Here is a 14,918-nt window from a genome sequence, read left to right as displayed (position 1 = left end):
CGTGACGATTGTTACCCCTCCGCAGCAGCAGCAGCAGCAGGATGCACTATAAAGCTCCTCGAAGGCGTGTGCGCTAGTGTGCGTACCATGTGCGTGTTTCGTTCGGCTTTTCGCGGGTGATACCGTCGGGCACACAAAACATTTCTCACAAACAGGAGCCAGAGACAAGTCGTACCAGCAGCAGCAGCACTGGCGGTCGCTGCCCGTGAGAAGGAACCACCAATAGCAGCAGCAGCAGTAGCAGCAAGGACAACAAGTACGTTTTTAGTGCCATAGCCAATAGTTGTAGAAAGATCGCTCTCTATCCTCCGTTCCATATCTGGCGAGGCAGGTTTCCAGGGGTGTTATCAGTGCGGAGGTCAGGGTAAAAGTGTGCACACCGCTTCCGACTGTCCGGACAGGATGCAACATGAATTTCATTGTTGACGTCACACCAAAGAAGGTGGCCGCCGTGGCCGTGGCTAGATAGCGAGTAGTGCATAATATTGAACCTCTCTTTTGGTTGACCCTCGATGTCGAGGACTCCGGGACATGTGTGTGCTGAGTGCGGGTGCGTGCGTGCGTGCAAAACGCGAGCAAAATTCGAATTCGATTCGGCTTATGATAAGCGCCTGCTCGTCGTGGATTTTTTTGGATCTTTCGAAGCCTATACTAATCCATTTGTTCTTGGCTTTGGTCTGGAGGATCGCGACCACTGGTTGGTTGGTGGCGTGTGATTGTGATCGAATAGTAGATTTTCACTTCGCAAGCACTCCACCAAGCAGCGGCAGTAGCGGGAGGACGAGCGGAGGGAGCACAAGTTCTCGATGAAATAATGGCAAAATGGGGAGCTGGGGGGAGGGATCTGGTTCGGTTCGGCCTCCCGCATCTCTCGATCGCGGTCACCTACACCACTGGCGTGACACAGCAGCATGGATGGATGTGTGATTCTCGCAAATCGGCGGCCGCGGTCGCGGCATCACATGTGCGCTGTGGTGGTGACCGACCAACCGACCGACCGACCACCGCAATCGTCACCAACCGCATCGGCATCGAAAACAAACTCGCATCGAGTGCTCATCGTCTCAGTAGTCGTCGTTGTCGGTGTCGCCGTCGCGTTGGTCTCTTCGCCGCCTTCGATTCAACAAAAATATAAAACTCTTCTGCTTTGCCTCCGCCTGTGCCGTCGCTGTGCTCTGTTCTGGAGACGTTCAAACTCGTAAAAACCCGTGTGTCGTGTCATCGTCGCCGTGATGAAAATATAATAATTGTTTATAATTTCGTTTTGCGACTTAGACAGTGGCGAGGGTGGGGTGGATTTGGTGGGAGAACAAGTGTAGCACAAAACGTGTGGCAGCTCGCACCGCATGCAATTGGTTCGTGGTATGTAGATATTATTAAAATCATCGCTCTAGCTTTGCCCAACGCATGCTCATTGCTTGATAGTGGTTTTGAAAAATGATATTGTTCATAATTTAAATTTGGCAAAAAATGATAATCCACACAAGGGAAGGAGTCCTTTGATGGAATTATGTATTTAATCTTTTTGTTAAACAAAAAAACCATCATCAGTAAAGCAACCATTTGCTGCCATTGTTCTAGCCGATGCACCACAAAGTGCATTCGTCCGCTAGTCGGCCATTGACGAAAAATCGAGAGCAAAAAGCAAAAACAGAAGAAAAAAATAGAAGCGATTTTTTCGTATCGTTTTCTTGTGGTGTCCCCGTCGTCGTCGTCGTCGTCGTCGTCGTCGTTGTCGCACATCATCGCGGATCCGCGCTATGTTGTTATTGTTCTCACTCTTTCACTCTCACTCTCAACTCCCGCTCGCTCGCACACAGCAACCGCAACGGCTGCATCGTTCGTTGTTCCGTACGCATGGGTTAGTAGTGGGCCACAATCACTCTCGCCCGCGGCTGCCCGCGATTCGGGGGTACAGAAGAAGACGCGACCTTGAATGTGATTGTTGGGTGAAAAAAATGTGAATTAAAGTTAAAGCGTTACAACGTGTACCAGGTACGGCAGTTTTCTCCCCCCTGTGATTAACCCGTTACACTCGTGACCGCCTCGCTTTAGTAGCATAATTTTTTCATCGAAAAAAGTATTTTTTCATGTGGCAAAAAGATCTCGTTACGACGAATAGTAGTGCACACAGCGCTTCCTTGTCTCTTTTTTTTTGGGAGTAGTAGTCCGATCGGGCGGTGTTGGTAGTAGTGGTAGTAGTCGTCGTCGTCGTTGTGTGTTGGATGCGAAAATCTACATCGACTACCCAACACAAGCATAAGTAGCATAGGTTAGTGCGTGCGTGGTAGAGCTTGCGAGCGGCGACGGTACTAACACCATGCGCCCCCTTCGGAAACCTTCGCCGAAACGCGAGTCTCGTGAGGCGCGCGAGTGTGCTCCTCGGGCAGCAGGTGGTGCGTGCTGCGAGAATGAGATGTACCAGAAGGGTTGATCGCAAAGTCGTTGGGGCCAGAGCGGGTGTGGAATTACAAAAAAATAAAAATAAATGAAAGAGGAAATTTCCATTGTCTGGTTGCGGAAGACTTTCATCCAGCCTACTAGACACTGTCATAGGCGACTGTAGCAAGTGTGATCGTCGTATGAGTGATCACATAATACCGCCAGAACATTATGAATGGACGATTATTTTTTCATTTCAAATTCTATTCCGCAACAGGACAGTGCATCGTGCAAGATGTTTCAAAATCACTTCGAGAAGACGTCCATGTTTAATGGGACAGACATGGCCTTTCCTGGTGTTGGTGGTGGGGCATTCTACAAAACTACAGTCAACAACAGCAACAACAATAGCTGGCATTACAGCGACGGAGCGGTGGTCGCCACTATCGTCCCACAAAATGGCGTCGCATTGGACTCCATTTGCTCCAAAGATCTGCTGCCAGTAAATGCTAACGATACTTCGTACCAACAGTTCGGAACGGCACAGGAAACGATCGAAACACAAGCCATGGAACAAGATGCGGACCAGGATGACTCAGAAACACTCAAGCCTCCAACTGTGGCCACGTCATCTGCCGCTGTCCCTTCGCGACCCATGAATGCGTTCCTGATGTTCTGTAAGAAGCATCGCCGGATTGTAAGCGAACACTTTCCGAAGAAAGAGAACCGGTAAGTCGCTGTTGTGGATAAATATTGTTGCAATGGCGATTTCTTATTAGTTGATGGTTGATCTCACATTCTCTATTCCACAGATACCATACGAAGGTGCTGGGAGAATGGTGGAAGCAGCTGAGCAAGGAGGAAAAAGAACCGTATGAATCACTGGCCCGTGAGGTAAGTTGCAAAAAAAGAAAGGTTTACGATCGATGCATTTGTTAACGAATTTATCAACTCCAACGGTATTGCAGCACAAGGCAGAGCTCTATGAGGCCGGATATCGTTGGTCCAGGCAAGGACTTGAGGTAATCGTTCCGGCACCTGATGCACAAATGAACTTAGTACAAAGCAACGGTATTGGTGAGGGAACACCGGAGACACGAGTACCTGAGGAAAGTAACGATACGGTTGACGGGAACTTGGAGGCGGCCAGATCGCTGCTCGCTCTGTTCAACAGCAGCAACCAAGAGGAAGAGGAACTGCCAGCACAACCAATGACGGAGTTCAAGCTGGCCGATGAAACAAAGATGGGGGCGCTGAGTACTTTGATGCCGCAACAGCCGGTCACGGGTAAGTGGCAATGTCAACGCATCATCTCTGGTTCCCTTATGCCAAGAGCTTGTGTTCTTTTTTTCTATTTCTACAGATGGCTCCACCAGTGTGGCGATAGAACAAACGAAGCAAATCGTCGATAATCGTCCCTGTGATATGGCAAGCGATATGGTGGAACCGTATCAAAACATGCGGCAACATTATCTCTCACAGACCATCCCCCGATCGGATCATTCGCTGGTTAATGGCGGGCAATCGAACGGAGTGGTCTATAGTCGTGCACCGCGCAAAGTAAAGGGCAAACTTTACGAACAGTACAAACAATCCCAGCAGCTGCAAGCGATGCAAGCTCGCAGACCCTCGCGATCACCACCATCGTCGACCGTTACTACGTCGGACATCACACCAAACATTACCGCACAGACTGTCACTGCACCGAAGAGTCCTCCAAAGGTTCCTCAAGCTCATGCCGGTGTCGCTCGCCGTGAAGTAGTACCCACTGCTAGCGAGATAGCCCGGTATGGGCGTGCGGTGCAGGAGTTGCAGCAAAAAATCAAAGATCTGCCCCCGAAACGGTTGGAAGATTATCTCGCTAAGAAGGTTGTCAGCAAGCGCCACAGACTCCGTCACGGTAGGTGTTATATGAGCTGGCTGCTCGATCGCGGTACTAATTGATTTACGCCTTTATCGTTAGGTTCGGGAAATGAGAAGAAACCTAGAGCAACGTTCCTCCAGCGAAGCCATCATCAATCGGCTCTCTCGGCTCCAGTTGAAGTGACCGCGATACCATCCATTGCTGCCATCGAGCCAGTCGACTTTGGCGAAAAACCAAGGATCAGCGGTTGTCGCAAGCGCAAGGGGCTAAAGGAACACATTGTCCGTATCAACAGTATTCAGTAGAGTTTGTGCTGTGGTGCTGTCTGGCGCATCTGGGCGCGCTAAGCGAATGCTGATATAAACCGTCGCAAAAAAGCGCTCCAATTCGAGGCGCGTTACCGAAATCATAGGTTTAAGTGTAGTTTTAGTTTTTTTTATTGTATTTTATTTATTTTTGTTTTTTGTTTAAATCTGAATATCGAATAACCCTTTCGGCCCTCCCCCTCCTTTTGTTCCTCTACATTGCGCACTGATTCTGTCCCGTTCTGATAGACGCCAGTAAGTTAATTTATGTTTTGTTTTTTTTTTTTCATGAAAGCAGCGAAAGACTTGGTAAACTAATGTGGCTGTTTGAATCAGGGGTGCAGTCTATTCTCGCCTTGGTCACAGCTTGTGACTAGGCAGATAGTAGGGTTAGGAGTTTAGTATTTAGTTGATTTGCTTTTCGTATTGCTTTACGATTGTTTTACTTTGATTACGTTGAGATGAGAAAGCTGGAGGAAAGTGATAGATAGAAAGCGATAAAGAGAGAACAGAAGACGATGTTGGCAGTCCTAGTCCAAGTGTTCTCGAGTCATTTTCACCATCAAAGGATACCTCGAGTAGCTGAGCTGTGTTGTTAAGTTGGTTTGTGCTTGCTTTGTTTTATGATTTGCTTTATTTTGTCATTTTACGGGTAATTTGCAGCCACTTCTCTGTGTAACTGCAATGATAGGAATTCCTTCCATGTGCCGTAAGAGAAAGGATCGCTTGTATCGCACAGTTTTTTTTAACGCTAGTTACTATCTGCTTCTGTTTCTGCTACATTTTGCTATACGTAATATCTATTTTAACCATTATCATATAATTTAAATTTGTCTTTTTCATCTTGCAAAATCGAGAACAATTGCGCCGGAAGCGTGAACAATTCCGTACAGTGACCGGAAAAAATGGTTTAAATTTAGTTTTCACCCCTTTCGTTTATCGTGCGTGCACTCCAATACATCACTCTCTAGCTACAAGCCCTGTTTATACTTTTCACTTAATCCACCGCAATTAATTATGTTTTGATTCTTATTAACTCTGCGGCGCCAACTCCCAAAGAACGATGATTTCTTCATCTTACTTTCACCTTTACCGTTATCCCTGCAATCCTTAGTAATACGGTAGTGTAGTGGCAAGTTTTGGATAACGACAAGTCAATCTAATTGGACACTTTCTCAGCGCAAAAGCTAGTATTGTATTGTCATTTGATAAAAAAACAAAAAAACAAAACGAGCGAAAGCCACTGTGGGCTTCTGTAACTGTGTCACTAGTGCCTCGAAGGGAACAGAGAAAGTGATTGATTTTCTAGGGAGTTAGGAATCCTGGTCGCATGGCCAGCGGTAGCCCAGTATAGAGGCTGCAGTTCGGGGAAGATGTAGAGGAAGATTGTGGACCAAGTTGATTTGAAGAAACTGGAATCTAAAACCAATCAAAATATATCCCAGGCAGACACGTGGTTTCGAACATTTTATAGCGATAAATAAGATGCTTTGGCTCTGATAAGTCCGAAGCCCTTTTTTCATTCCCTTTTATTTCTATCAACATTGTCGCCGTTATGAAGAATAAAATTTCTATTTGGCTAATCATAAGTTGCTTTCTTTGTCTGTTCTTCAGGAGATGGTTTGGAAAAGTGGTATCCGAAAGGCGGAAATATCGCGTAGAAGTCAATGCCGTGTGTAATCAAAGTAACCTGCGATCGGGAATTTTTCGTCCGAACAGTTTAATGCGCAGAGCGCATTTGCCGTTCGCTGGAGTGCGTTTTCGTTTGAGAGATTATTCGTTGTTTTTTAACTGTTCTTTGTTACGTTTCGTGAGTCAAAATTGTGTCCCTTTGACGCTGAGAGCAGGTATGGACAGTGACCAGTGGCCAAGTAGTGAGGCCGGATCATCAAGCGCACTGTTGTCCGAGGTTGCATCGTCCGAGTGCGCCTCGCCGAAGCGGTGCATCAGCCAACCGACGATGAACGCACTGCACGATATGCGGCTCAGCGAAACGCTGTGCGATGCATCGATCGTGTTCCCCGACGATAGGCACGAGATTCGGGTGCATCGGGTCATCCTGAGCTCCTGCAGTGAGTATTTCCGGTAGGTCATCATCGTTCCGTGAATTCTAGCCATGATTGTAACTCGATATTGCTGGCTGTCCGCTTGGCAGAATACTCTTCACGACGGCACTGCCCAGCGACAAGCATACGGTATCCATCCCGGGCATTGCACGCTCGGCCATGATCGAGGTGATCCAGTACGCGTACCTGCGCCAGTGTGATCTCAACGAGCGCAACGTGTACGAGGTGTATGCGGCCGCCGACTTCCTCATCATCCGCAGCCTCACGGACTACTGTGCCCGCTTTCTGGTGGATCGCTTACGGCCGGACAATTGTGTCACGATCATGCTGTTTGGCAGGTAAGTCCGACTCCGGAAGTCCTGCTCTCTCTCTATACCGACAATATTAACGTCCCTTTATTGCTAGGCAACGGCTTGCTGAGTTGATGTACGAGTCGGCCAAACTGTTCATACTGAAGCACTTTATGAAGCTGATCGTGGCGCATGCCGACGCACTGCTTCAGTTGTCCGTGGACGATGTCTGTCTGCTGCTGGCGGATGAACAGCTGAACGTGCGAGATGAGAGCACGGTCTGGGAGTTTGCCGTACGGTGGATCGACCGCGATCCGGCCAACCGTGCCCAGCATGTGCTGCGTTTGATGAAAACAGTCCGATTGGGGCTACTCAACACAGAGGTAAGGACAGGGCCCTGTTGAGCACCGAGCAGACTAACCGGCACCCGTAATTCATTTCAGTACTTCCTGGAGAACGTGAAAGAAAACCCGTACGTACTGGCGTCCGAGGACACCAAGTCACTCATCATCGAGTCGCTCACGTTTCTGTACGACCTGGAGATGATCAGCACGAAGGGCATTAAGGAGGTGAATGGGGGCCTAATCCAAGATGCCATCGGTGTCACGGTGGCCTTGAACATTGCCGAGGTAACTGTACTCGTTATGCATCGTCTCACCGTCCCTCTCTTTCCCTCTCTTGGTAGATGAAAACACCAGCCATCGGGTTGCCCCGGTTACCGCACGAGGTGATCTTCACGGTGGGTGGATGGAGCGAAGGGCTACCACAGTCGATCATCGAAACGTACGACACGCGCGCCGATCGTTGGGTGCGAATCCGCCATGAAGATCCACACGGCCCCCGGGCCTACTACGGGGCGGCCTTCATCGGGACGCAGCTCTACTGCATCGGTGGCTACGATGGTGTTGAACATTTCCACACGTGCCGCCGGTTCGATATGGTCGAAAAAGTGTGGCACGAGGTATGACCGAGAGATGAGATTCCACTCTGTTGTCAAACATCCGGTTTCCTCCCCCCCCTCCCCCCCCCCCCCCCTTCACTCTTCATTACAGATCGCTCCGATGCACTTCCGGCGGTGCTACGTAAGCGTGGTAGCCTTGGGTGGGTTGCTGTACGCCATGGGTGGTTTCGATGGTAGCACCCGGCACAACACGGTCGAGCGGTACAATCCACACACCAACCAGTGGACGCTGGTGGCCACGATGAACTCGATGCGCTCGGATGCGGATGCGTGTGTCCTCGAGGGGCTCATCTACATCACCGGTGGGTTCGATGGGCACGAGTGCCTAGCGACGGTCGAATCGTACGATCCACGAACGAACCAGTGGTCCCTGTTGCCCCAGATGCTCTCACGTCGTTCCGGTGTTTCCTGCGCTGCGTTGGATGGTTCGGTTTACGTTGTCGGTGGTTTCAATGGGTTGACACGGTTGGATACTAGCGAACGGTATGATCCGATCCTGCGCCAGTGGACCGCCTGCCCCAGCATGTACCATCGGCGGAGCAACTTCGGGCTGGAGACGATCGATGGGATGCTGTTTGCGATCGGTGGTTACGATGGGGTCAGTGCGACCGCCTACGTCGAGTGTTATTCACCGAAAGCGGAAGAATGGTACGAAGCGACCGATCTTGGACGGTTACGATCCGCCTTCCGGGCCGTTACCGTGTCCGATCTGCCGAACATCCGCGATTATCTGCATGCCAACAAGGAGAACCTGCTGAACGAGCTGTACCAGAACCGGAGGGCCGTGTTGGCTGGGGAGAGAATTGACGAGGAGATGGAGACGGAGGAAGATCAAGAGCAACGGGAAGGGGAGGAACAGGGTTCGGATACGGCCAGCTCATCGGAGGATGTTGATTAAGCTGTCGTCGCCGAGAGGCCGCAGGCCTGTGTGACTCGTTAAATCGCACCCAGCAAGCGCTGGCCAAATGAGTGGTCCAAATTGGCAGAATGTTATACAAAATTTCAAAAAGTATTATCCCACCGGACTTTCACTACCTTATCAGCTTACGATCGGCGGGATGAAGGTGGCGCAGGGTTGCTGAATATTGATTGATTGGCATTTCGTCGATTGCGTCGCACACGGTGACCTCCTTGCTGGGACGAAATCACAACCTAATTCGACGATTAATCGTTGAAAAGGAATACTCTAATCGTGTAGTCCTCCCCCCCCGCGCGTGCTTTAGCACCGGCTGATTGGGTGGCAAAGTTGTGTCCCCCCCCCATGGCCTCTGGTGGCCTCCGGATAGTGCGAAACGAAATTTCACGCAACCACTTTAAGCTCTGTGGCCAGGCTCTTTGGCACTGACGATGCCATTAATCTTCTTCGAAAGCGCCTTGACGGATAAAACATACATGAAACAGACTATCGCGAGGGGGTCTCAGGGAGGCATTTCACTTTTCTGCGGTTCGGCTATTTTTGGCCAAAGCTTAGAGAGGGATAGGGAGAGCAAGAGAGAGTGAGAGAGAGAGAGAGAGAGAGAGAGAGAGAGAGAGAGAGCGCTTGTTAGTGAAGATTGAGGGTTCGAAATCTCGATCGATTTCGCTAGTTGGTGGTCATTTCGCACTGTTAGTGGCATAGTGGTGTCATAACGCAGCAGCAGCAGCAGCCAGAGTCAGCATATATCAGAGCATTTGGCCACATATTTTGACACCCTGCCGCTCGTCACAGTCGCTGCGCGGCACTGCCATTTGATGAACAAAGCGGATCAAATTTCGGATTGCCGATAGGGGCCTGCCCAATAGTGGCTAGCGGTGAGGGAGTGTCTTAGGATGGAGCAAGAACCTGAAATACCACAAATAGCTCGGATTGCAGATCAACTTAGTTGCAAACGTAGGTCGGAATCGTGAAATGGCTTCATCTTAGAGTGACCACCGGATCGGATCTCCAGTTTTTAGGAGCGAGAGGTTGTATTCTCCAATTTGCAGATTGTGTCACGAGATCCCGTTACATGAACCTTAAGCTAGGCACACTGACCTTGGAAGAACAGAGCTAAGGGAAAAACCTAACGTTCCGATCGTCAATAACGTTCATTGCACTGGCCAGCAGGTTACAGGCTGGATACATATGGGGATGTTTACCGAACCCGAGATGGAACCTTAATGAGATGGAATTAGTTGACTCTTTTTTTTAACATATGTAAGGACGGACGAGCCGTATGTTTAATTAGTTACCTCTTGGTGATTAAATTCAAACAGTCCTCGCTACACCACATCGCCATCGTGGCCGAGAAACTCGTCTCTAGCGGTTAGGTGGCTGCTTCGAACACGGCCGACACTACAACCGGCCATCGATCGATCGGATCGCTCGTAATTGATGCTTGAGCGCGGCAGCCCCGGATTGAGGTCGTGATTCGAAGGGACGGAGGTTTATGGGGAATTTCCAATTACTTCCTGGCGCGTGGCTGCATGGTATGGGGGGTATGCGACCCTCACAGTGTGTCAGCGGACAAGGTCAGTTAATCATTTCAAGCACGTCTTTGATTAGATCATTACGTTGCAGCGATAGGGTTTTCGATGGAGGAGTGTTGTCCATCTTGTGGCCGATTCGATTGGGCTGCGCGACTTGAAGAAGAAAGTGTGAACGCTGAGGGCACTCGCGGCATTGAGTAGCTCCTTAACCGCATAGCAACATTCTTGAGCAGTACCTGCCCTTTACCGGTGGTCAACTTCAAGGCAGAACCTGTCAGATAGTGCCACAGTGAAGGTTAATCGACGCCGTTTTGGGGCGCCGAATCCGAAGAGCCATCGAGGGTAAGAGAGTTTGCGGGTTGGCAAAGGACTTTCGAATTCCCCGTGTCAGTGTCCGGGCGTTCTTGATGGTCCTCCAAAAAAAGAAATGTAAAATGCATCCCCTGAACTAGGACAACTTACACGACAGCCCGCGTACGCAAGTAATGTTGTCGCAAGCGACGGAAAGAAGTCTAGATTTAAATCCCAAATAGCGGAGTTCCGCCGAGACCTTCGCGGGGGGGCTTGTCGTCCTCCAAAGCACGTTTGTTCGCCCGAGCGCACGCGTTTTGTTTTCTCTTTCGCTTCGTCCGGTCTGTCGTGCCGGACTGTGTGTAGATAATATAAACATTCCGACATTGTCCGGGGTTGTCCGCTTATCATCGGTGGAGTTCGGAGCCGCCGAACCGACCGCACCTTTTCCGCACGCCTCAGCAACCTTCGCGAGCTCTCGCGTCGCACGTTGATTCGAAGCAATAGGTGGGAGATTGAGAGAGTGTCGAGTTGGCCGAGAGTGCCGGCCGAGGTGATTGAGACCGCGAGATGATCGCCTGGGCTGGGTGATCGCCGTGGACAGATGCAGGCGGACACTCACAACCCGTTGAAACGTGCGCGTGGACGGACGGTTTCACGGATTTGTCTTATTCCGCTTAGAGCAAAGAAGTAGCTCAGCTTCTTATTGTTGTCCGGCTATTCGGTGGCGGACCAGCAGAGTCTTGTGTTTTGACTGACCAGTTCGCGACGTTCAGTGCCGTGCAATAAGTGGTATCGAGGTGCTATCCGCTGCTAAAGAGGTGCAAATTGTGGAAAGTGTCTCCGGTGGTTGTGTTGCGAGACGTCTTTAACTGCAGGTTGATCAGCAGAAGCAGCAGAAGGAGTAGCAGTAGCAGCAGCATCAGTAGCAGGTGATAAAGATCAGTTCCGTTGATGCGCACGAGCGAGTTTTGTTGTTTAGCGGCTCGTCCCTCGGCCTCGTTGGTTCCGCCCGTTGTCCGGTGGTTTTTGGTGGGCAAATTAGATAACCGAAACCGCTTTGTGTAACTGCCCGGGATATAGGTATCCGTAGCAGGAAGCAACCCAGCGCCAAATAGCGCCACCGATGCAGGAAACGAATCTTTTAATCTTTCTTGTAGCGGGCAGCTAGAGCCGGAGCTGGAGAAACTCGTGTGTGGCATAACGTGTTTTGCGCGACCAAAATGCAATAAACCAGGAGGCTGCCGTCCACGGGCGTTTGGCTTCCTGTTGGACGAGACTACGACACGACCAGCAGCGGTTTGAGGTCATAGCGCGGTCGTCATACTGCATGTCTGCATGCCTGAACACGGCACGAATGCATCTCGTAAAGCGAATCCTTTGTTTGCTGCACTCGTCGTTGGCCAGAGACCAGAGGTGTAGTCGCTGGTTGCTGGTGTTGCAGCGATTATTCAATCGAATGTTTAGCCCGTTTCGGAACGCTACAAGATATCGTTTCTTGCGCCGGGCTAACGTCGAGCCGCCACCAGCAGCAACAGATTTCTCTTCGTGATTTTGCCCGTAAGGGGATGCGGGGGGTCCGCTGGAGGCTGCTTGCTAGCAAACACTAAACTAGCTAGTCGCAGGCGGTACAGGTTGATACCTTCACTTTGCGGAAACACTAGTCGCGAGCCCACGATGGACAGCGGCAACGACGACGACGACGACGACGTTACTTTCCTGCATTTCCTCGCGCGCTCCGTTTACAGTGCCGTTTGATGGGTGATGGTGGGTGATACCGTGTAGAGAGTGGGAGAAAAAAAGCAATCATCAAACGGTGGCGGCGAGGTCTGGGGGCAATTCCGGAAAAGAAATGGTCAAAGAAAGGTTGGTGTTGGAGGAAACTGATGGTTTGTTTGTACCTTCCGCTAGAAAAACCGTGGCGAAAGGGAGTGCAATAACATCGAGGTAGGCCTCGGACTATAAATCTGATCGCTAGTAGGTAGCCTACTATTATTATTATCATATTTGCTTTGTGCTACATTGTTCTGGTTGCTGTATTCACTTGCACCCTTGAAAGATGGTTTAAAATATCGCTTTTCGCCTGTTTCATTAGCTCTATGTTGAGGCAGGTGATCAGTTCTCTGGCCACTGTTGCCAGAAAAAACCGGTGCTAATCGGTAACAAGAAGGTCCGTGAAGAACACCAAAGGCTACTCCACATCCAGTACCGAGGTTGGAAAACTGATTCACTTTGACATTTCATATGTCCAGCTTCCTTGGATTGTTTGCATTTTGTAATTACAGAAGATCACTTCACTTCTTTCCCAGGCTTAACGCAACCGTGAGCTAGGTGAACGTTATCTAACACTTACAGAGAGTATCCTACGATAGGTAATAAAAAACCTGTAATGGCAAGTACATAGCTCGTTAGCTAACTACAACCTGTCTGCCATTGCGGTCCGCTAAATGCAGCTGATTGCTTTGCGGGAGTCAACCGTTAATGGTTAGTATCACCTTCCTCTCCCCCTAGGTGGACCTCCCTGGCGTTTGTGTATGATTTAGGAAGAAAGTTAACCCCTTGTTTTTGCCAACGCTCTTTACTAAACAGACCGCGCTCGCTGGCTCGTTATAAAGTTACGCCGTATCTCACCGAATGGCGCAAATGGCTGACGAACTTTTGGGAATGGAAGCGACACATCAAATGTTACGTCCCCAGCTAACTAGCACATTATCACCGACTTATCTTTTGTTTAATTATCGCTACACACCTCCAGCCAGGCTGGCGAACTTATGAATATGGTCGTTAGGTCGAAAGGCGGAAGAGTCCTGGACCCCGGGGGGGCCACGCCGAGGTCGCGAAACAAAGTGGCATTCCTTGTGCGCACCACATGATATGCCAACCGTCGAACCGGGACCCTGCAGCGTCGTTATGCAAAAATTTAAAATTCATTTAACACATTAAAAAGCCAATCAAGCCCACGAAACACAGGACAAGGCAAATGATTAACGCGTGACCTGATATAGTGGACGCAACAGACGCAATCGTGTCGTCTGTCCGTGCATCATGCGCTATCGACCTCTTCTCGACCGTCGATGTCACCGCAAACCATGCGCGTCCTTGTTGGTTTTATGGTTGGTGTCTTTTGGTATTTGACGAATTCCCTACCAAAAACCGAAATCGATCCGCGGCGGTGGCATTAGTGGTCAGGCCTTCGGCTAAACTACTACTAGCCCGCGTGACCTTCGAGGTCGAGGTGTCCACTAATCTCTACTTTCGTCATCGGTTGCTTGGAGGAGTGCCCCACACACGGCACGGCATGTTTGAACCGGTGACAGGCACCTAGCTTCCTCTCGATTGCATTTTGCCCTTGCCTAAAAGTCCAACGAAGCGTGAAGCTGCGGGTTAGTGTTGACTAGATTAACTGCGCTCTATCGCATCGCTTTGCTTGCGGCCATTTTCAACTGCCAAAGATTTCCATCTAACTAACACTCGGCCACTAAGTTCGTGCAGTCCAGTATGATGCAGGAGATAACGCACCGCATCACGGGGCATGATTGATGGTGCGCTGCGCAAGGGGCAAGCGTGACGAAACTCCTGCGTCTCGTGGTCTTCGTCATCCGGCCGTGCGACCTTTCTTTCTCTTTTCGCCGGCCTATCTATGCTCGGCGAAACACATTAATGACTATTTTTAGTAGAAAATGAACGCCGAAACTGAAATCTGTGCTACCATTTGATTGGATTTTGACTCGAATAGTGGGTGAGCGACAGAGACGAACTATTGTGGGAATCACGACACAACAATAGAGCCCCAACAGTTGGTTAAAAAGTTGGCAAAGGCCTGTTGCCAAACGTCAATCTCCGCTCTGCGATCCGTTACGTTACTTCCAATTCCACCCCCCAAAAAAAAAAAAAAAGAAACAGCAGGGTAACGCACCAAAAAGGTGATGCTGCACGGTGTCTGCACGCTGTTCGACTACCCTCTGTCAATAGTCTCAAGTGGTTGGCACCTTTCGACGACGAATCTACGTCACCGTACCGTACTACTTAGCTTCTGTTTGTGTTCTTTTCCACTCAACGGTACAAAGTCGGCGCGGGGCGCAGTGTTTCCGCGGTGGCCTTGGGAGTGATGTGTTTGCTGTGACACCAGTAAATAACCACCAACCAGATCGCCACGGCTGCTCGGAATTTGGCAATCTCATCAGGTCAGATTTGCTGTTTTAATGTTCGTGCCACTATTTGGATTCGGATAAGCGACAGAATCACGCGACAACGAGCGAAGAAATGCCACAGGTCCAAAACAAAGGCAATGGTTCCGAATTGCCTCATCAA

General features: G+C 49.9%; 2 protein-coding genes across 4 annotated transcripts; both read left to right on the top strand.

Moving 5' to 3' along the window:
• Nucleotides 1-164: 164 nt before the first annotated feature.
• On the top strand, nucleotides 165-6,015 carry LOC126571994 (transcription factor SOX-9). Of its 2 annotated transcripts, none has more exons than XM_050230963.1 (6): nucleotides 165-256; nucleotides 2,660-3,111; nucleotides 3,195-3,276; nucleotides 3,351-3,669; nucleotides 3,746-4,282; nucleotides 4,346-6,015. In XM_050230963.1, exons 2-6 carry the CDS (start codon nucleotides 2,678-2,680, stop codon nucleotides 4,549-4,551), a joined length of 1,578 nt encoding a protein of 525 aa, XP_050086920.1. In that variant the 5' UTR covers nucleotides 165-256; nucleotides 2,660-2,677; the 3' UTR covers nucleotides 4,552-6,015. The 2 variants fall into 2 exon arrangements, with proteins under 2 accessions (XP_050086920.1, XP_050086919.1); XM_050230962.1 differs by lacking the exon at nucleotides 165-256 and adding an exon at nucleotides 1,024-1,362.
• Nucleotides 6,016-6,294: 279 nt separating this feature from the next.
• On the top strand, nucleotides 6,295-8,846 carry LOC126571992 (kelch-like protein 10). Of its 2 annotated transcripts, none has more exons than XM_050230958.1 (6): nucleotides 6,295-6,636; nucleotides 6,707-6,955; nucleotides 7,023-7,290; nucleotides 7,351-7,476; nucleotides 7,593-7,868; nucleotides 7,960-8,846. In XM_050230958.1, exons 1-6 carry the CDS (start codon nucleotides 6,401-6,403, stop codon nucleotides 8,764-8,766), a joined length of 1,962 nt encoding a protein of 653 aa, XP_050086915.1. In that variant the 5' UTR covers nucleotides 6,295-6,400; the 3' UTR covers nucleotides 8,767-8,846. The 2 variants fall into 2 exon arrangements, with proteins under 2 accessions (XP_050086915.1, XP_050086917.1); XM_050230960.1 differs by having other exon boundaries at nucleotides 6,511-6,623.
• The last annotated feature ends 6,072 nt before the right edge of the window (nucleotides 8,847-14,918 follow it).

This window comes from Anopheles aquasalis, chromosome 2 (genome assembly GCF_943734665.1).
Source record: "Anopheles aquasalis chromosome 2, idAnoAquaMG_Q_19, whole genome shotgun sequence".
In the NCBI taxonomy this organism is placed as follows: domain Eukaryota; kingdom Metazoa; phylum Arthropoda; class Insecta; order Diptera; family Culicidae; genus Anopheles; species Anopheles aquasalis.
Note: the sequence above shows the minus strand (reverse complement) of the source record. Positions and strands in the feature narration are given on the sequence as shown.

Bases quoted from the DNA above. Each gene is read 5' to 3' on its own strand.
- LOC126571994 (XM_050230963.1), top strand. From the start codon at position 2,678: ATGTTTCAAAATCACTTCGAGAAGACGTCCATGTTTAATGGGACAGAC. The intron at 3,112-3,194 runs GTAAGTCGCTGT...TCTATTCCACAG, and splicing joins TTTCCGAAGAAAGAGAACCG to ATACCATACGAAGGTGCTGG. The intron at 4,283-4,345 runs GTAGGTGTTATA...CTTTATCGTTAG, and splicing joins GCGCCACAGACTCCGTCACG to GTTCGGGAAATGAGAAGAAA.
- LOC126571992 (XM_050230958.1), top strand. From the start codon at position 6,401: ATGGACAGTGACCAGTGGCCAAGTAGTGAGGCCGGATCATCAAGCGCA. The intron at 6,956-7,022 runs GTAAGTCCGACT...CTTTATTGCTAG, and splicing joins ACGATCATGCTGTTTGGCAG to GCAACGGCTTGCTGAGTTGA. The intron at 7,291-7,350 runs GTAAGGACAGGG...AATTCATTTCAG, and splicing joins TGGGGCTACTCAACACAGAG to TACTTCCTGGAGAACGTGAA.